The sequence below is a fragment of the Numida meleagris genome, chromosome 4 (genome assembly GCF_002078875.1).
Source record: "Numida meleagris isolate 19003 breed g44 Domestic line chromosome 4, NumMel1.0, whole genome shotgun sequence".
Taxonomy (NCBI): Eukaryota; Metazoa; Chordata; class Aves; order Galliformes; family Numididae; genus Numida; species Numida meleagris.
This window is the reverse complement of record NC_034412.1, coordinates 11,895,586-11,917,657: the sequence shown is the minus strand read 5'-3', so window position 1 is coordinate 11,917,657 and position 22,072 is coordinate 11,895,586. Positions and strand designations below refer to the sequence as shown.

Here is a 22,072-nt window from a genome sequence, read left to right as displayed (position 1 = left end):
GCTCCCCACATGTATGGGGAGCTTAGCATCAGGAACTTAGGGGTGGAACTTTTTAACCTCCTCTTTATCACTGGATTAAATAGTGCTTTAAATTGCATATGCAGTATACCTGCCCTTCTCCCAGCTTCAGATAGGTAAAATTCAGAGTGGGTATTGTTTTTCTCTTAAAAAATAGCACAAATTCAGTACGCACATTAATATTATGATTTCTGGTATTTATTTGGTGCCCTGTATAAATTTTAAACCTTCTTTTTTTAGGATTTTGCTTAGTTCTGTCAACCTTGGATTATTTTCATTAATCTCTTTAGTTCCCCTCATTAATTTTCTTCACTTCAAGACTTGACCAATTGTTAAATCTGGCCACTGCCAATGCCCATGACACATAATGGATAATCAGCTTTTTTTTTTTATCAAAGCTATGTTTTATCTTGCTTTTGGCATCACAATTTATTGTATTCCTAATAGATTCGGATTGATTTCTACCAAAGAAAAATTCCTTTCTAAATCTCAATTAAATTTAATCTATTGCTGACAGAAGATATTAAAAAAAAAATCTAACACAGAACCTGATGCTTTGGTGTGTATTTCCCAGCTAGTGAAATTCAGAACTGTACATCAAGTCCCGTATAACCCTAACCAGTTCATTTTAAAGCAGGGTTCTACTCTCTGCAGTCTGTCTCTGAGCTGTCTCCTTGCATCAGCAATAACCAGCTTCTGAGTATTACAGGAATCATTCATTACTGGGAGAAGTTCGGGCTTAGTATGTGAATTGCTGACAAACTGGAATTCACTGAACTAAGGCATCTTTGTGTTACATTTAAAACCTCTTAAAATAAAGGGCTGCACAGAATTTAGGATTCCTTCAATTGGAAAACTGTTTACTGCTTTCCCAAAAACACCCTCACCAACCATGTGGTGGATATTGTATAGAATTTGTTGCTTTATAACAACTGAGTAACCAGTTAAATTTTTAGTTGTTTTTTTTTTTCTTTTTCTTTCTTCACTGAGGTTAGTTTTCTTAATGAAGTGGCAGTGCAGTATGTATGGGCTGCATTAATCCAAAAAGCTTGAGTGTAACTATTCAGCCAAATGACAGAACAGTTGTAGAAGAAAATGTATTCAGATGCCCAAGGGGAGCCACAGTACTGATTTGTGCAGTAATCTGAAGTCACTTGGATTTGTACGTAGCTTGCTCCAAAAGTAATGCCTCCTGTTTATTTCCATGGAAACTACACCAGATACAAAGAGCACAATAATACTGTTTGATAGAGAAAATTCTCAGCTACAAAGTGCTATTTTTCAACATAGTCACCATCATTAACTTTACATTTTCACCAGCAATGAACAAGAGCCTGCATGCTGTACTTGTAAAGTCTGCACCAGTGGAAGTGACCCACTGCTGTTGTTACCACTGATGACAAGTACCACTCACCACCTCACTGCGCTCATATCCACTGTTCGGTCTGGATAAATATTCAGCAGAATGCCAGTGGGTGACGTTTTTTCTGCATGGAGGAATTCAGTTCTTGCCTTTGCTTCATACTCACTTCCATGTCAGATGCCATTCTATCAGGCTGCCCCTCTGCTGCCATCTGTCGCACAACAACAAAATATAACAATACTGGTAGGAAGGTTCAACCTCTGCTGCCATCCCACCAACATCCGCCTCTGACATCATGGGCCAGCATAATACAATAGGAGGAGTTACTTTCAGAGTAGCGCTCGTAGTTTCACTTCAGTGAGTGTACAGGATTTGCATTTGCTTTCAGCAAGGAAAAACTTAAGGGGTCCTCATGTAGTCTCTGAGAGACTGCATACTTACAAATGTGCCTCAAAATTTCACATACCAGCCACAGTGCATCTCCACCAGCCGTGAAGCTGTTCGTTACGTACCATGCCTCTCCAGAATTTTAAAGGAAAAAATAAATTGTATCTTAGTTTATGGAACTGTGCTTAAATGAAGTCTGTATCCTGTTCCTCTAGATTCATTTCTAGCTGTCTATGCAATTTCAGTTTGAAAAGGGAAGATATCAAATCAGCAGGATAACAGTCCAACAACATGCTTATAAATTGTTATTCTATATTGAAAGGCAGTTTCTTCTCTCTTAGAGAAGGACATGTATCACCACTGTAGACATCCAGTAAAAATGGACAGCTCATTTATTTATAAAAGGAAAATACTTGTGTGCTGTGATGTTGAAATGAAAAACCGTTGTCCTCATGCAAATTCTGGAATGAGGCCCTCCCATCAACTAGAGGCAAGCAAGTGAAAAAGTAGAAGTAATAGCATGGCTATTGAGTAGTTTAGTTAAATGCTTATGTGGTCTTGGCTTCATGTTGCACCTGCCAATACATCTAATCATGTGTATAATGTACGGCATACATTCAATGAAATCCAATGGCCACATTACCTGAACTGTCTCCATGGTTTTCAAGATATAATTTAAATGTTAGTGTAGTTACCAAGTGCAAAGTCTTGATGCTTTTTAAAGTGCAGCCATATTTCTAAGATTATGGAAATCAATACTCTACATTACAGAAAAGACATCTTAGTATTACACAGAGATATGTCTTCGGGTACTGCCATCAGTAGCAGATTTTTATTTCATACAAGTAAAATTAATTCATAAGCATGTGTTTGCTGAGTGCAGCAGATGATTTTCTTAGTCAGAAAGCATGTCTTTGAGCATGTCATATACAGAAAAATAACTGAATGCTGAAAAGAAACAGAGATGCAGCATAAGCAAATGAGACAAATAACAATCCAAATCCAATTTACAGAAAAAAAATAAGACCAGGTTTACTTTGGCATGGATTTATTTTGGATACACAGAACATGGCCTGTATGTTATACTGTGTCTTTCTCCAGCTGAACATATTACAGTGACACTGCTCCACACACCAATTAAACAATAGTTATTTTGCAAAAGCTGGATTTACTTGCATACCTCTTTTCTTTGTTCCTTTTAATTGAAGGACAAAGGCTGCAGTGGTGAATAGAGTTAAATCCAAACCCACCCAAAGACACAAGTCAAGACTCCACCTCTGCTCTTAGAGAAGCTCATAGGAAGAGCGTACCTGCTGCTGGGCTCTGCTAAAATAGCAGCGCACTATAGTGCAAGTGAACTTGTCTGTATCTAAATTAACATCACTGTGATAGAACAGAAACTATTCTCCTCCTATCTCTGAGTTTCACACATAAAAAAGAGCAAGTACCATCAAAGAGCAGTTTCTTCTCTCAGATTCTTTGCAATCAAATATCTTGATTTAATAGTGGATAACTGAAAATTCATGCCTACACATAGTCTCATCTATGTTCATACCTTACATGTAAATACAAGAATACTCATTTAGCATGTTTCCACATAATGACACTGCAGGTAATGATAAGTTTATCTGAGAGCCTATCCTGAGCTCAGTCAACAGGGTAGATAGCCCTGCTGGACCCTGGGCATCCCAGCAAGAACAAGTCAAGCATTTCAGGCCTAGTTATCACAAAAATTTCATAGTTATTCTGAAGTTCATTGCAAAGTAATGGCTGAAGAAGCTCTGCATTTTATCAGTGTCCTACCACCCAGAAAAAAAAATAGATTAGTTAAAATCAATAGCTCAGTGATCTGATTCATCTTTAGACTCTCAGAGATAATGTCCTATGTTCCTTATATAGTTAGAAAGGACATAGATTTAGGGCATAGGAAGGAGGATTTATCTGGCCAAAAAAGCCCACAAAACAACAATAAACAATCGTAGTTTTTTGGACTGAAATCTTACACTTTCTTTATGCTAGTGTAAGCCACAAAAAATCAAGAATGTTGCCTTTACACCTGCCATTCAGTCCTGTCAAACACATAGTCCATGGGAAAAAAAAAATCAAGCAATTTAAACCAAAGGCAATGTTTGTCAGATCTTGCTAGAATTATATAAAAGCACATGTTGTATTATTAGAAGCCAAGATAATTAAGGAGGCAGCTTCATTTTTATAATGTTAGTGTTGTTAAAAAAAAATCACACTTCTCAAGCATTTGTTTTGAGGCCTTTTTTTCTATAATTTTTCACAAACTGTTGTTTGTTGACATATTAACCTAGCATCAAAATTGATAAGGCTTGTGTTCCACTGGATATTGGTAGGTAATCGGAATTGTTCAGGAATGTTTCAGACATGTAAATTATGTAAAAATATGAGTTGTTTTGAATAAGCAATAGCAGAATGTATTCTTCAGCATTAAAATAACTTCAGAATGTACTCTGACGTTTATCTAGGTAGGTTATGAATATAGCTGCAGGTGGTCATAGAAACAATACTGGATTGAAGAGAGTAGGAATTTTCTGAGACCATTTTAGATGAAGACACTTATTTTTAGACTGGTGTTTTACTGTTTGGGAGTCATTTGCTAAGGTAAAAACATATTGCTTTTATGAACATCATTATAACCCTAGACAATGTTTTGAAAGATTTAGCTGAAATCTAAACCAGTTTGACTTTTTTCACATAAAAAAGACTGGAAACAAAAACATTTTCAGTAGAAAATTTCCAGGCTTCTCCCTTAAATACTGGGAGACAAATCAGTCCCTTCCTACTCTGAGATTTCCAAAGGCAAATTCCTGAACAGAGCTGGTACTAAGAATTTCCAAAAGTCTGCTTAACTTCAGAAACAACCCATTCAAAACATGAAAGTGATATTCCCCTTCCTATCACACAAATAATCCTGATGAGTTCCTACCACATTTCAATGATGGTTTTATAGTCTGTTTGATTTCTAATCGGTCTAAAAAGGAAAACATTGGAACATATAGCAAGTTTTGATTAGCTATATGCATTTTCTATTCAAATAAAAGTATAACATACTCATTTGCTTTTAAGTTATGAGTTTAATTACCAAAAAGCCTTTATGGAGTATGTCTGAGATTTTTAAAAAGTAACTTTCAAGAAAGCTGGAGAAATACTTGATAGCACATGTTGAGCTTGGTGGCCTGTTTTGTCAATATTTGACTCTTGTTTCTCTATTGCACATTATTAGAAAGATACTGCATGGATCTATGGCAAAAGCTAGTTGAGAATCTTGACTGTGAAGTCTGGCTATATGTAATAAACAAGCGGCCGAAAGTATTTAACAAGCTTCTTAAGCAAAGATTAACATCTGCACATGAAGTCACCAGATTCCTCCTGTCCTATCCTGGTTCTCCTGAAATGCCCACCTGATAATTTGTGTATAGCAAGAGGAACAGTCAGAGAAATCAAGTTGTTTGCTAAATGCAAGAAACATTTAAATCAGACTTGTAAAAATTACCCTGTGGTCTATGGCTTGTTGGACTTAGTTTGACTTCATCTTGAAAAATAGCTATGAATTTCCAATTCTAGCTGAAATCTATGGAAGCTGTATGCACATGTGTTATGTGTTCAGTATGGTCTACCTTCCACTAGATTCCATCTGTGTCATGATGGGTTTTTTTTGTTATTTTAAAACAGGTGATGATGTGCTTGGAATATCACACTGTACTGCACTACAATGATCTGAATTTTTATCTCAAAGTATAGGCAGTGCCATCAAAAGTGAAGAAGTAAGGTGCTTAATAAATACACAGTTGTTAATGTTCTTGAGAGGAAATCCAAGTTTTCTCTCTTTGTGCTTTCTTCAGTACCAGGACAACTACTGTACATTGCAGCTACACATGCTAAGTAAATCCGAATTTTTTTTCTGGAAATAATTCTGATATTGCTACTTGCTGACATAGTAGGCTTAAGTAGTAGCAAGCCTATTGCTTTGCTGAAAAGGAAATGAAACTGCCTTTTTTTGTTCTTTCTGTAGTAGCTCTATCTGGATAGATTGGGTTCGGTCTTTATATCGCTGAAATCATCTTCCTGATCAGCACTGCCCACTTAGGTTAGGTACATACAAACAAATTAGTTTGAAGCATCTTTCCTTTAATGAGATTTCTTATCTCTCCTGCACTCAAACTCCCAGCTGTGCCTTAGTTTCCCACCTAGCTGGTGCTCCAGTGCTGGGTATGGTCTCCTCGATTCTAGGGTTGAAAAACAGTCTTCGGTGATATTTCAACCCATGTGAATATGAGCATCTGTTCCTTAATCTTTCATGTGTTCAGACAGTCTTTTTCCTCATCAGATCTTGTCTAGTTGTTGGTCTCTTCTAAAAGCCCTCCAAATAAGGAACTCTTCAAAAAAGATGGCTACCAAAACGGCATCCTACATGTCATTCTAAGTGCTTTTCTTCATTTAACTCATGCACCTTCCCAGGAAGAGATCTCACGGTTCCTCTTGTGCTTTTTATGAAGCTTCTTCTGACCAAAGACCAAGCCTATCTTTTCTAGAAATTTACCCTAGCAAGTAGTCATTCTTCTATAAGCATAACAAAGGTCCACCTGGAATTCTCCTTTTTTTGCCCTAAAGTCATGTCAAATCCAAGATCCAGGAGGAGAAAGGCAGGATGCTTTTCAGCTTTCTGTAAAGTTTGTAGGGGTTGGCTCTCTTTCAGAAAACTACTGAAATATAGTTAGACTATTACAAAAAAATAAAAAAGCAGTTACCTGCCATTCAGCCCCTGATCGTCAGTTCTTTAATCTGTACTTTGCTTGAACTATTTAGTATGATGAATGTGAAGAAGCGAATAAAACCTGCTATTTTTCCTTAAATAATTTAGTCAGTAAATGAAGAAAGGGAAGAATATTTCTCACTAAATCATGCAACTTTTTTTTCACATTTATTTTTTCCATAAAACTTTCTGTTGTTTTGTTATATTTTTAAAATGTTTTGGAAGAAGTCTAGGCATTGCTAATGCTTGCAGAGGCTCTGAGATTTGCTTTTTTATTTTTATTTGGAACAGAATAAAGGGTACTCAGGGCTCTGTAGACATGGAAAATAAAGATTTTCTTATTGTGTGGTGTGCCATAGTATAGGCAGTCTTTTCTCTGTTCTTTTCATTAGCACATAGCAAAATACTTGGATTTTTTGCAGTGATAAAAATGCACGGATAAAAATGAAATGTAAATCAAGAGTACCCAATAGTCACGATCAAATGAGCAATCTGAATATAAAGACTTAACATTCTACTCTTTTTCAGTGCACTAGTTTCACTAGCAACCTGGTTACATATCAGACACTGAGAGCTGATATTGAGGGGTCAGTATTTTCAGTTCCCAGTGAAGTCAGTAACAGCCAATGGAGGCAAGTCTATGAATGCCTTGCAAGATCAGGCCCTGGTTTTGCCAGTGATTATATTCTGCACATGGGTTCCAAATCCATAAAAAAAAAATCAGAAAGACATTTGTTTGAGGTATTTATAGAGCATCTGTTTGACTAACCATCTGTGCTCTGATTGAAGTATACACATGGTCCAGACTGAATCAAAACCAATTCTAAGGATTAAAATAGTAACCTTGACAGTGCTACATCTAAAGATTTTACTGCTAGTGACTCTTGACCTGTTTACGTGTAAAGGTAATTTTTAAAACTGTAAAATCTGAAAGGTAGCATAAGGAAGAGCATGACTAGTGTGCCTACTTCAAAAGGCTTTGGGCTTTGAAGTTAAGAGATGCTGCTTGAACGCTGCATGCCTTTCCAAAAAGCTGTTTGCTTAGGGGCTGGATTAAGCTAGCTGCCTCTCTGTTTTTGACTTGCTTTTGGGTGTCTTTGTGAAAGCAAAATTAAGAATATGCTGCAGAATTTTGCCCTGCTCTTGCTTGTGTCATATTTCTATTTCAAAATACAGTTTTTGGTGGTAGTAGCATTCAGTACAAACATTAGCAGAGCATTAGAAATGTAGCCAACTATTGCTTGGTGTTGATGGCACTGAGAAACCTCAAAGTGTTCAGTTTGCTTACTTCAACAAGATTATCTTTTCCATGGATCAGTACGTTTTGTGTGTTCAAAATGCTGAGATGAAAGATCACAATAAAAAGCATGAAGCTGTTAAAAAATTATGTAGTGGTCACTCATTATTTATTGAACTTTCTCCTCAGAAACAATTATTGAGCAGTGAGGTTTTTTTAAGCAGGTTATGCTTGTTCAAGATGGTACAAAATTGAAGTTTCTGGTATTGTTTCACAAGATTAATTTTCTTCAGTAATAACCTGGGGAATTCTTTAATTTAGCTCTTCTTGGTGATGTAGCACCATCTGCCACATCTGCAAAGAAGGTAATTATTTTTAGAAGCATCTGTGTTTTTTTTTTTATTAAGTATTGAGTCATAGAGGTCAGTATTTTTGAATTATTCAATGTAGGACAATAGAAGCATTTGTTTTGCATTTTGGTCAATAACAAAGGATGGATTTTTATTACAGTTGATTCCATAAATCTTATAGCTATTTGCTGCAGGCCTCTGATTTCCAAGAAATTTGTTTGCATTCTTAGTGAGAGCTTTTAGCTTTGTAGGAAAAAAGAATCAGTCACAATTCTGGTATCGGTAAAACAGCATCTGGTGGCAAATAAGCGACTCTGGAAACTTTTCTATTAATGGAGATATTATACTGAAAATTGTATACTTCTTAACACTGAGCTGTTGGTCCAGGTTCCCAGCTTCAGATTCAAAACTGTAAATTAGGATCTCTGACAACAAAGGAGAAATCATTCTCTCACAAGATACAGAATATTTTAGTAGATACTACAGACTTGTACCCTCTACTAAACACTGTATTGACTGAAGTCCCAAAATGAGCCATCCTTTGACAGATTCCTTATTAAGTCTGTAGCCTTGATACATGATAGCTCTACATCCGATGAGCACATCTAAGTCAGATGAGCATTCTCCACAAAACAACGGGAGTCTAGCAAAGGTGAGAATTAGGACCTGAAGCCTTCAATAGCTTTCTTTACCTTATAGCAAAAAGGCACTTACCTGTGCCAGATGCCTTGAAAGACTAGTACTTTGTGTAAACTCTTGGTGTTCTGAAGTAATGGGTATACTGTGTGAATGCAGAGTTATCATTTGATGATGACATGACAACATCTCTGCAGCAGTTTCTTTCAGCTTTCTGCTGTTGAGAAACTAATGAGAACAGGCAACTTCTCAAAGAGAGAACAGTTTTTCTCTGGGTAGCTGATGAAAATTGAGTTTATTTTACTGGCTTTACTACAGAGTGAAGTGGCAGAGCTGAATGGTCTGAGGAGAATCTCTTAAGAAATTGCATGCACGTTGAAAATTAAAGGTTAGAGAGGAGACTAACGGATAAAGAAAGAGAAGAGGAAACTTTGATCTGATTGACTGATGAAATAATTGAAAAAGAGATGTTGAAAAGCCAAACCTGAGCTCTATGTTGGATGAAAGACCTGTGATGTGTGTGATACTGGATGGCCAAACTGAAGGAAGTCAGCTATATGCTCTTTTCCCATCAATTAGTATACACTGCTGCATCTCTACTTCACATGATACCTGGAAGGTGTTCATTTAACTATCAACAGTGGCTATTGTGTTTATGTATGTTTCTCTGTATTTTTTAGGAATTTTATATCCCTAAACTCACTGAAAATCAGCTGTGGATTCTAAGACTATTCCCAAATAAAACTCATAATTTTGCATTTCTCTGTTAAAATTATTTCAGTCTGTGAAGCCTGACTGTGTGAACAGCTTTGTGAACAGAACCTGGAGTTCATAGCACTAGAACAACCTTAGATTTGAACTGCAACACAGCACAAGAATAAAGATTTATCTCTACAGTTACAGCACAGGGAAGTTGAACCTTTAGGCAAAAAAAAAAAAAAAAAAAAAAAAGAGCCTGGAAGTGCTACAGATACTCCTGACTGTGATGTCCCTTGTCCTGGGAAACAGAGTTGTTGATTTTGCCTGTGCACTGATCGATCAGTTTGGCATGAAATGTATCTCTGAGGACTGGGATAGCTGACAAGAGAATTGAGGTTTACCAGTTTTCAGTAATTTCAAAGGCAGTTACTCTTTCCTGTCAGAACTTCAGTCTGAGATGAAGCCTCATTCAGAACAGGTACTGGCATTCTGCTTTTATTTTCCTCATCACATACCTTTAATAAACTTTGCCATATTTGCAAATGAAAAGTGGTATTTTGGAAAGGACACAGATTTTGCGGTTTTAAGATGCTGCAGATCTGTTTGCTTTCCACATGATTGGGAAATCTGCTTTACTGCTGTATGGAAGATGTAATGTGTTACTCCTTAATGGACCATGATCCAGAGACAGCACAATCTGTCTGTACTCCAGAACATGTCTCCTTAACTATTTTCCGTATGTGCTTTAATGCACTATTCTATCTGTACTGTTTAACTGAGGTCTAAAAGGGCTCTCAGTTAGTGGCCATACTGCCATCTTTTTTGCTTTTAGACTCAGAGACACTTGCAGCACTATGTGTTCAGTTACCTGCACACAGCATAATAGAAAGCCAGCATTCATTGTCAGTATACCAAGTCCCTGCGGGACAAAGCAGTAGCAAAGCCACTCAGTCTTCCTCTCATTGAAGAGCATGAGAAAACAGTGAGCCTTGTTCTTCAACCTGCAGGTCAGACATGATTTGTAATTTACTATTAGGTTGCATGAGGCATGCGTCTTATAAAAAGAGGCAGTGACAGCTTCTGCTGGGAGTACTGGGCAGAGTACAAAGACTGCAGCTAGTCTAAATGTGGAGTTGGGAAGGAGGGTACTTCACATATACAGTATTTGACCCTTGAATATCATGTTTGTATTTTTAATGAAGATATAAAACCAGAATGACTTTGTATGTTTAATGTCCCTCATTCTTCTAATGGAGTATAAGGCTTATGAAGTGCTAGTTTGCGTTTTCAAATGGCAGATAAATTATTTTTATCTACATAATCTGAGCAATGGAGAAGTATTTTGTAAACAGGCAAGACTCCCACTTCTGTATGTGAATGATGCTGATATCTTAGAGTATGTTATGGGGTATTACACTTTTCAAGTAAAGTCAGTTAACATTCTGATCTCATTTATACATGTGTATTCCATCCTCCCATGCAATTCATGAATCTTCCCACTTGTAAGTACTAATTTTTGGGTTTTTTTTCATTCACAGTTCTAATTCCAGAGCATTTTTGAGTTTTGGTTGTTGATGTTTTTAATATTTATGGAATAGTACTTCGTATATTCCCAAAATCCTTATTGACAAAGCAAATTACTTAGTATGGGAGTAAGAACATCCATATCCGGTCCTAAACAGTCTCAAGTAAAATATATGTTTGTGAATCTTTGAGAGAAAGGTAGCCTTGTTGATGTTTGGCTGTGGATTTAGGTAAAAAGCTGAATGTAACTTCCTCCTAACACACTGGCTTAAGCATCAGTGAAGATGACTTAGGAAAATTCATTTTAGTTTTTAATTAAGTAAACTAGGTAATTGCACATGGTCTGCTTCCTGTCAGAACTGATGAGAGATTATTAGTTAAGCCTTGGTAACCTGGTTGCCTGTTAGGGTTTATCTGCAAGTGTTCTGTATCCTCTCATAGATAATTTGCAATAAATTAAAAGTACTCTAGAGACTCAGTTTGGAAAGGAGAACTTGATGGTGTTGAATACCCTTTTCCTAGTAAATTTCTGGAGAAAGAGGCATTTAGCACTGTGAGATCTTTAATAGCTATTACATTATGTCTGGAGAGAGAAGTTCCACTAAGGTTGCAACAATTCTGTTATTATATGGAGGGAAATCTTACAAGACTGGCCAAATCTATTCCAAAAGTAAAGTGTTGGGGTGGTACCAGTTGTGAATGCAAATAATTTGGCTGCGAGAGCTTATTTTTATGGTTACGTCTATCATATCAAGACAATCTCAAAGTAAATAGGGATGTGCAGCTGACTCACAAAACAGACTACATGCATGACATACCTTTGCTCTATACCTACCATATAGCAAACTATTCTCCCTGAATTACATAATTCAACCACTTCTGTTGTGTTTTCTTACATTTTAATTACTTCCCCTTAACTTCTTCTATCCAGGCAGGTAAAATTGAGGATGAGCTGCAGCAAATACTTCTTTTTATAATGTCTACCAAGCTGAATGAATGTAGCCAGTATTCTGCTTGCTGTTTCAAGCTGCTTGTTTATGAAAATAAGTTAGTACCACATTTTACAGTATTCAAGATAGACAAATGTGATTATATGCGCTGCCCTCTAGTCTTCAAAAGGCATTGGTCATATTCACATAACATAGTTCAAGAGAGTCTTCCAAAAGTAAAAATTAAGGTAATAAATAGAATTCTAGTGTCACTAATGAGGCTATAGAAAGCTTCTTGTGACCTAGGGCAGGTTGCTTCTCTTTAATTAACTGTATTTTTTGCATAATTTGAGTTATATATGTAACTGAGTCACTGGAAAGATTTTTGGAGGTTTCTTTTGTATGTTTTTTGTTCTTCAGCAACTTTGAATCTCCACTGATGCAAGAAGTCCCAGAGCACCAAGGCAACAGCACAGACAGTTCGGGAAGCAGTTTGGGAAGCTCTGTAGCAGCATGTAAAAAGGTAACTTCCAAGTTTTATGTTATTTTCAGAGGCATATATATCCTGGGTTATAGCTTTGCTTTCTAGCTTTTACTTTTATTGAGGAACACAACATTTAACTGATGCCTAAAGAGGAAAAGGGTTGATACAGAAAAATAAATTCTGGATGCTGTTATGGTATCTTGCCATTTTTTGTGCATGGTCTATACTTGTCTGGCTACAAAATATATGCATGTGGGAGGTACATTTCCCTTGAGTATTTCTCATTTTCCTTGTTACCTGGCAAAGTATAAAAGTTGTAAAGAGCACAAATAAATTCAGGACTGCTCTTTGATAGCTTGCAGGATTCTGGGACCCAGCCTGAGGGTCCAAGAGCTTAGCTTCTCTGAGGTCAATATGATACAGGGTCCTTCATGTAATGGAGCTTTTTTGCCTTCCCTGATATCTTACTAGAGGATTTCAGCAACCAAGGAAGTAGTATAGATTTGACTGTTGCTGTTTTTATTGCCTCAAAATGGATTTATATGAGTTATTTAGTTTAGAGGATGGGGAGGCAAGGAAGCGGTGCCTGTATGTGTCTGTATGTAGTTAGGATTAGTCAGGTATGACTGACAGTAGTTTATGAATGTATGTAGTACAATTGAGAATACATGGGTCAAGACTCTGGATGCTTCCATCCGCTCTCAGGGCCAGATTGTGGCAGTGCAGTCCAAGAGAAGGCCATTACCTATTGTGGAGAACAGGCCATCTTTCATCTCTCAATTTGCAGTAACCATCTGAGCTCGACTATTTCCCATAGGCATAATTCTAGAGCTGGTAAGAAAGCATCTGTTTTCAACAAAATACTATAAAACAGTTCATTCAGTTTTCCCATAATGATTTTTTTCTTCCCTCACTACTAATTGTAATACTTGTCTTTTGTTTGTGTTTTTTTTTTCCAAAATAAATAACAGTGTATACATGTAAATAGAAAGATAAAACATGTTGAAGATAAAGATTTATTTTCCTTATCCTTCTGAAAACCACTCTGTGGCTGTGAGGGTTGAGTGTTGGCTGTCTACTGAAATTTCAGTAAATGTAAAATCACTGAAAAGAAAAGCCTCAATAGACTAATTTGTATGCTGGAATTGGGCATTTCTAACCCATCCCAGCAAGACAAAAGACAAAACGTCAGTATTTCATTTGTTCAAAGAGTTCGCTTATTTTCAAAAAGGTAAGTGATTTTTAAAAAATACTGCTGACACTAATTGGAGTCTGTAGAAATGGGCATAAAGTTCATAACGTGCCTGAACATCTTAGGTTTCTTTAATCTGAGCTGGCTGTTTAATGTCAGACTGAAGGACAGTGGCACAGCACTGAAAGGTGTCACCACTGTGTTTATAAATGTTCCCAGCATGGTCACCTGCAGAAGCACCACTCTCTTACAGACTTGCTTTTACCTTTTGATTTAGAGCTGCTTCGTCTGTCTGCTCTCTTACATTTGAACTTTTCATTGTAATACAAGTCAATTTTATGATGTTAGACACACTAGAAGAAGTGATTCACCTCTGCCAGCACTTCTGACAAACAGCAGGATATTTTGGGCTTCTTTACAGCTTTGTCACAGTATGTGTTAGTGTTCTTTTTGTGTGTGTGTGTGTGTGTGTGTGTGTGTGTGTGTATGTGGAAAAGGATGCAAAATAATCAAAGTAAGCTATTATTTTTTCTTTTATCCTACATTAGTTACAGTAATTTTTTAAGTTACATATGTAATTGATGCTGGAGTGAAATTGTGAGTTCCTGCTGCAAGGGAACAGTTTAAATGGTTCACTTGCAGGTTTGAGTAATTTTAGTTGGTATGAATGGGAATGGCTCCTGTCAGGAACCATATGAGATGTGGGCTTTTACCACAAAGACCGATCTGAACAAATGCAGGTGTGCCCTGTGATAGTTCATCTTATTCTGTATGTCCCACTTTCATGTCTTTTTTGATGAGTAGTAATTAACCAAAGCAATTAAGATGATCAGCCATGAAGATGCAGATGTTTCATTTGTGGAGCAGAGCCTATTTAATGTTGTCACAGTTATAGATAGATAGTGTATTTTAATGTCTTATGATCTAAATCAGGGAGCAGGAAGCTGTTACGCTAAACTTGTATGCAATATTTTCCTCTGGGAAAGAGTGACTTTTCTAATCTACACTCTGCTAGAGGCTGATTTAGTTCATTGATTCACAACACACTGAGTAATGCTGACGGCTGAGTCTTGAGATGAGAGTGGAAAACTTTTTTTTTAGAACCATGAATTACTGCTGATTCCACATTTCGTGCATGATGCAAATTCATCCTGAATTATTTTCTGAGTGCGATGATCCTGCTTTGAACCAGACATACAGCAGTATAGTGCGTGCAGCTGTTAAGCATAAGTGCGATCAGTGAATAAAGTTCTGCTCTCACTTGTGCCGTTGCAAATCAGAAGCAACCTCACTGAATTCAGCAAATCCCATGTATGCTAATGGGATTGATCTAGAACTTGTCTCAGCATGGTGACAATGAAGAAAATACAAGATGAGAGGAGGATATTTTCTTAAATTATGCCACTGGTGATACAAGTGTAGGCCATGTAAAAGAAAGATGGTGAATGACCACTGAAGTAGTACAAGTTTAGGTTTCTTAATTTTGGTACAGAGCAGCTCAGTAAAGTTTGAAAAGGTCCTAAATACAAAAATGGCAATTAGAAAGTATGGGCAGAGTTATATCTCTGAGGAATAACTATCCTCACATTGCATTTCATTAGTTACCCAATAAAGTGGGCAATCTCACTCAAACTTATACACAGTTGGCCATTGCAGTCATACATTATTGTAGTGTAAGGACTTCAGTGTATTTCTTAAAAGCATGAATATTCTTGCAAGTTTGAACACATCTGCAAACTCCCATTTTATACAGTTACCAAGTAGAATTGTCCTACAGTAGTCAGGTCCTGGAAGTATTAAATTCACTTTGCCCAAACGTGTGTGTCTTTGACCATGATAATATTGCTGTCTACTACCAAAGAAGCATGCCCAGAAGTTCATGTGGATTCAATTTATGGACTTTTTGCACAACAGGCATGCATAAACTTAGAGTGATCTGCGTTGCAGAGTGGCCCAAATTATCCTTCCTCACTAGAAATGTTAGTGGGAAAGATCTGAGAAATAACATATCTGTAATGATCATAATGCGGAACCTTGTATTTCATAAGATAGAGCTTAAACTCATCCAAAGTTTACATTTCATCATAGCCATTGCTTACTCAAATGTCACCTTCTGTCCTCTGAACACCATTCACATATATGTAAAATCAGAGCAAGAAGTTCCCACCGATATGCTCCCATATGCCTCCCTTTCCCACAGTGCTGTCTTTTCTGAGTAATTTCTAGAGGCTTTCCAGATGACTTTGGGCCTACTTGTATTTCTTCGATTGCTGACCTCTCCCATCTCCTGCTGCATGGGCTGGAGTACATCCTATTTTGCTTTTCTTACCTATCTCCTTCAAATTCTAATTGCTGAAAACGATCTTCTAAGACCTCCAGTAGTAAAAATGTCATTGCACCCTTCTTCACATTTCTGACTGCGTTCTCAAGTGTGTGTCCAGCACTGCTTGTGCACATTTGAAAACAGAATATAGGCCAGGGAGAGCAACACCCTGCTAATGCTCCTCATCTCCTCAAGGTTACTAAAATCACGTACTGTCATAGCTTTCATGTAATAATCTCTACCCTTGACTTAAAGTCTGTTATGAAAAGTTGCATATAAAAATTAAATGCATTGGAAAGCCTTGGAATTAATAAACCCTCAAGCTTGACAGCAATGACCTGACCTGAAGCAGTTGTTCAGGAGAGTTATTACTTCTGATAGTGCGTTACCAGTATTTGCTTCCTGAAAGGAAGATAGATGTGCCAACGGTGATTTAACATCCACAGGAAGAAAACTAGGTGAAATTTGGAATGCCCATCTCATTTCATGAGTTAATCACCTACAATATACATCTGCTATGTTCTAGCTGTTCTGAAGAGAAATATTGGTTGAGCACTTTTACAAAAAGGAGTAGTAAGCTTTTGATAATTTCTGCCTATTCCGTTTTCTCAGAAACTGTCTGAGATTTGGGAAAGAAAGATCTGAAGCTGTTAAGACTAAAGACAAGTTCAGTAAGATTTTTAAGGAAATGAGACAAAACTTCTTGTTACTGAAAAAGCTATTTCAGTTAAAGAGGACTGTTTCCTATATACTCAAATCATGTCTAAGAGGTCATAAGAACTTCAATCCTTGAGGATGAGAAGATCTAGAATCGGATGAAATCTGACATCAGATATATATGTATGTAGGTATATGTATATGATGAAATTCTTTTTCTTCATAAAATTTTCAGAATTTTACTATTTGGAAAATTTGTACTATTTGGAAAAAATATTTGATGCAATATTTTACCAACCAGTTTATAATGTTTCAGTGTTTCCACATTTGAGAACATTTCTTAAAAAAAAAAAAAAAAGGCTAACAGTTTATAAAGCTAGAAGGAAATTGTTTCTCTGCTATATGACATATACTGTTTTTCCCATCTAGACTCAGAGTTATGATGGTACAAATCTATTCACACTAAGACAATGTACTATAAAATTTATTGAGTTTAGAGTCATCAAACTGGTAAACAAGTTTAGCTAGCAGTCCCCAAGAAGAAACTGGTGTAGATGTTAAGCAATCACAAGCCTTTGTAATTCTCAGAACAAAGTCTGTGGGCACAATAGTTTTTTCTGAGTATTTTGTCAACCCTAAATTTGTTTTTGGAAGAAATCTTATAGCAGGGCTAGAGTTCGCATATCAACCTACCCTCTTCTGCACAAAGTAAAAATAACCATAAAGGTGCAAAATGTTTGTAGAGGGCACTGAAGGAAGGCGCTGAAGCAAGGCCAAATGTATGAGCTGTGGTAGTCCTTGTCATCCATCCCACAGGGAGTGCAGTATTAACTATGTCACTTTCTGACAAAAAGTTAAAAATTAGAGTGTGTGTTGGTCTGTGTGTGGTAATATGCTTACTTCTGGGTTGCTCCTGAGTATTAGAAAATTGTGTTAGCTGGCCAGATCAGCTTTCCACACTCATTCATCTTCCCTGAGAAATGAAGTGGCCTGACAAGTTCTTCTCACTCCATAAGGAATTGATCTAGGCTTAGAAAGCAAATGTTCCTGAAGTAGGAGAGAAATATCAATGCAAATTATGTGGTAAGATAATGAAAAATACTGTGGGTAGGTATTTTTTTCCAGGTAGGACAACAAAAGTATATTTTGAAATATTATTAAAGTAAAGGTCTAAGAGCTATAGTACAGCCTTTTTCCACAGTTGCCAGAAATACGAAGAAAATATACATCCATTTCACAGTCATGCTTCTTAACATTTCTGCCTGGGAATGATAAGCCATGTAAATTGTTCTATGAGTATCATCACTATTGCTGCTATTATTTCCTGATACTAATTAGTTGTTTCAAAAATAATAAAAGTCCCTCTTTTTCATGGAAGAATTGTGAAGGATGGGAAAAAACATGCCAAATAGTCAACCTGTGGGTTAATTCATGCAGACAGATCCTTTCTCTTTTGCTTCAGAATATCACATCACCTGAAATACATCCCTTAAGCTGAATTTAGTGAAGAGATGCGATAGCTAGGCTGATAGGCTTTTTGTACAGTCAGAGAGCACACTCCCTCCAGGAGGTCAGCATACATCTCTGCTGGCTAATAAGATTCCTCAAGTTGTCCATGTGATTAACTCTCCTTCCCACGCTTCACCATCCTCAACTATTTGTCCATTGTACTCCATTAAATATAAAATGAATGCATGGAAAGAGACAACTTCTCAATTTTAACACAGTCTTGTCAGCATAGGAATTCAACCCCTAGACTATCTGTGCCTCTCAGTTCCACTTCCATCCCTGATGGAAATTAGGATAAATTGGTCTAGACTTAACGCTCTCAATGAAAGGGCAAACAGGAACAAGTAATTCTTAATATTGTCATCTGTCTCTTTTGCTTGTCATGGATCTTTCTGTAGTGGTTCTGTAAATGTAATAAAGTACAAGCCTGCCTGTTTTATGATATGGCTCTTTAGCCCCAGCAAATTGTACAGTCAGAGACTCTGGCTGTGTCGCCGCTGCACTCACAGTTCCTGGTTATGTCTGGGCACAACCAGTCCAGATCCATGAGTCACTTCAGACTTACTGGTATTTCAAAGAAATCTGTTGCCATGTTCAAAAAGGCAGTCCTTTCTGAGCGCGACTTTCTGCAGATACATTTCAGCAACATATTAGAGGTCTGTTTATCAAAAAGGCAATTTGACCCACCTGAAAATTGTGCATAATTAGTACAGGGGCAGCAAGGAATTTAGTTCAGTCTAAAGCACCAGCCTTGCAAAACTGACTTTGCCTCTTTATAATCTACAGATATGTCTAGCCTAACTTTATTTTTGTTCAAGCAAAGCTTGTGGCATGTGCTGTAGGACAGAGTCAGCATAGAGACACTGAACTCTCTCTGTGAAAAAGCCTTGATCTAAGGGTACTGGCTGAGGTCAGTATTCTTTACGGAAATTTTCAAGTACTTCAGCTTCTCCAAAAGCAGAAAAATATTTTTAAGAAGACAGAAGTTGTAGCCAAGGCAGTCTTGGAAATGAGGCTGCTAGCAAAATGAATTGCATAGATCTATATTTTAAACAGAGAGATGAAGTAAATCGTAAAGGCTTCAAGTTTGTATACTGTGGTATAATTAAATGATTAGTTTTCCCAAAGTCTTTGTTTATCACTTTAACATAGAACGAAACTCCTAGCACTGTTTTCCAATAAAAATGTTTTATTTGTTGAGGTTATTTAAGGCACCTCCTTCAAGGACTTTTAGTTCTTATAGAAAATTGTCCAATACTTCAGGGGCTATATGTCACTTGAATCCCAGGTACATTAACTGTATAAGTCTAAAGGGAATGGGAATCCCAAGTCTTGCCTCCCAGAAAAATGTTTGGGCAAGATTTTCTCAGCTCCAACAACAGAGTTCAGGCACAGTAGGACTAAGTAAATTTTAAATTATTTTTAACTATTTTTAACTATTTTAACAGATTCTCTGCAGTAACAGTCTGCTAGAATCAACAGACTACTGGCTGCAGAATCAGAGGACACCATGCCAAATTGGCTTTCTGGAAGACAAGTCAGAAAGCAACTGTGCCTCAGTAAGTACACACTGTAATCTCCTCTGGGGAAATGTCCATTGAGAGCTATTTGAGCAGGGTGTGTGGGCGTCTAGAGTATATGCTAAATTAAAAGAAGTCAATGACTAACCGACTCCAAAATTATGTCAATGTATTGACAGTTTCTGTAATTTCCGGCTTTCTGCTAAAAGCAAATATCCGAAGTAAAAATGCATACAGATTTCAATACACAGTACATTAATAAAGATTGCTTCAGAGGTTTCCCTGTATTTTTATTATGCGTTATAGTCAGTGACTAACAACAGAGAAAAATAAGCTAAAGAGAAAATTATTCCAAACTGTAACTTGTTAATGGAAAGGTTGGGAAAAGTGGATGCTTAAAAGGCTGCTGAGTGTTCTTGAAGACATGGAGATACAATTAAGGAGAAAACTCTTTCCATATTAGGTGAGGAGAAGCTGCTAAAGAACTCGAATAATTCTACATTTGAAATGAAATTTAGATTTGCATGTATTGTGGATTATAATGCAATTAAGTTAAGAACAGCTTTCAGTTAAGCTTGTATTTGAAAAAATAGGAGTTGTGTTTCTTTACACATCATCTTTATGAAGCTGAATGACATTACATTGCTGCGATCGTAATAGTGTTTTATTCAAGAAAGGACTCAGGAGAGCAGAACATTACTAGAAAGAATTACTTAGGAAATGTGCTTTTAGAGATTTTAGGAATAGAGTCAAAGGTTAGAGGACTAAATGTCATGCTGTTCATTAGACTACGAGTTCCCAAAAGATACAGTGATCAAAATGCACAACTTAAGTAGTGTGTGATGTTAAGCAACCATAAAAGGTACAAGGTGAGAAACTGAGCAGATTCCTGTGTCTCTACTTTGAATGATGCTGGGTGAAACAAGGGAGGGGATATTTGTCTTAGTTTCAGCTGGGATGGAATTGTTTTCTTCAGAGTGTCTGGTGTGATGTTTTGTTTTGGTTCTAGGAGAAAAACAATGTTGCTAGCATGGCCATGTTTATAGTTCCCTGCTAAGCCAAGGCCATTTGCAGTGAAGGGCCCAAGAAGCTGCAGGGGGGATGGAATTAAGACAGCTGACTGAAACTGGCCAAAGGGCTATTCCATACCATATGACATCATGCAGAAGGAGTTTTGAAGGGGGTGGGAGTTCATCTCCTGCTCTCTTCGGCTGCTCAGGGGGCTAGCTGGGCATCGGTCAAGGGATGGTGAGCAATTACTTGTGCATCACCTGTTATATACATTTATATACATGTATAAAGTCATAACTGTTTTCGCTTTCCTTTTCTCTATCTTAGTAAATAGTTTTATCTCAACACATGAGTTCTATCTTGCTTTTTTTTAAATTCTCTCCCCCATCCCAATGGGAAGGGGTGGAGTGAGCAAACACCTGTGCGGTGCTGAGCCACCCACTGGGTTAAACCTTGACAATATTAAAGAGCACTGTTCAGTGATACTGATTTCCAGGATTCCCAGAAACAGACAGAGTGCAATTTTCTGTTCTTCAAGCATTCTACATGCAGTCTCCCAAACATTATTACGAAGTATACAACATTGTTCAATTTCAGCTGGAAAGCTATGATTTGAGCAGTATCTTGAATATATTCTTGACCAGAACAGGATAATCAAGCAGGTGGTCAGGATTGCTTTTAAGGCAAAACCATTGCTTGGTTTTACTATTCTGTATTTCATCCTGACAGACCCCTTTCTTATTTGGGAGGATAACCAGGGTATGCTTCAAGACAAGGTCTGCCATGTTATCTTCTCCTATTGCCTTCTCACTCCTTGCATAGTATGCTCAGAAAACAGCCAGATTTCCCTGTCCAGCTTTGTGAACACAGTGCCTACTCTACACACACACACACACAATGTTCTGTAATTTTCAAAGCAAGATTTTAGCACCTAGTTCATTCTGTAATTATTGCAATTATTAGTAGAAAAGAGATTGTGCTGAAATAGAGATTGTATTGAACTGTATGACTTTGTATTCACAAGGTAGGATTTACAATTTTTAAGTAAAATTAAAACATCATGTACAGAGAGCATTTAGAAGCTAAGTAGATAATGTAATTTTGTAACATCCCTGTTCACATCAAGAAAGGGGTTTAGTGTCCTGGAATTTTAGTTCTTCTAAGCTCCTAAACATCTAAGCTTTTGAGTTACTGCTAAATAGTTACTCTAACACTTATGAGCAGAACTGAAGTTTTGTTCATATTCGTGTTTAATTTATTCTGAGTGGAGATACAGGACAGAATTTTAGTTTAAGTGCCTAAAATGTTACAAAGCTAATGCAGTACACTAGGAAACTTTTACATTAATCATCCAACTTAATATGTAGACTAGAGTGTAAGCACACTGGTTTTGTTTTTTTTTTTCTTCAGAATTGCTCTTCCCACCTCAGGTATGCCAGTGGTGTATTTGGAT

At 37.0% G+C, this 22,072-nt stretch overlaps 1 protein-coding gene across 10 annotated transcripts in view; it reads left to right on the top strand.

The window, feature by feature from the left end:
* The window catches only part of SPHKAP (SPHK1 interactor, AKAP domain containing), a 72,037-nt gene that overhangs the window by 6,144 nt on the left and 43,821 nt on the right, over nucleotides 1-22,072 (top strand). For 9 of the 10 annotated variants that reach the window (XR_002438005.1, XM_021394746.1, XM_021394742.1 and 6 more), the window contains exons 2-3: nucleotides 12,344-12,446; nucleotides 19,537-19,647. Coding sequence is in view for 8 of the 10 variants with exons in the window: in XM_021394746.1 (XP_021250421.1) it covers nucleotides 12,344-12,446; nucleotides 19,537-19,647 (214 nt within the window). In the remaining 2 variants the exon portion in view is untranslated. Of the gene's footprint in view, nucleotides 1-12,343; nucleotides 12,447-13,112; nucleotides 13,242-19,536; nucleotides 19,648-22,072 lie in introns of those variants that run through there. The other variant, XM_021394748.1, reaches the window with a different exon arrangement.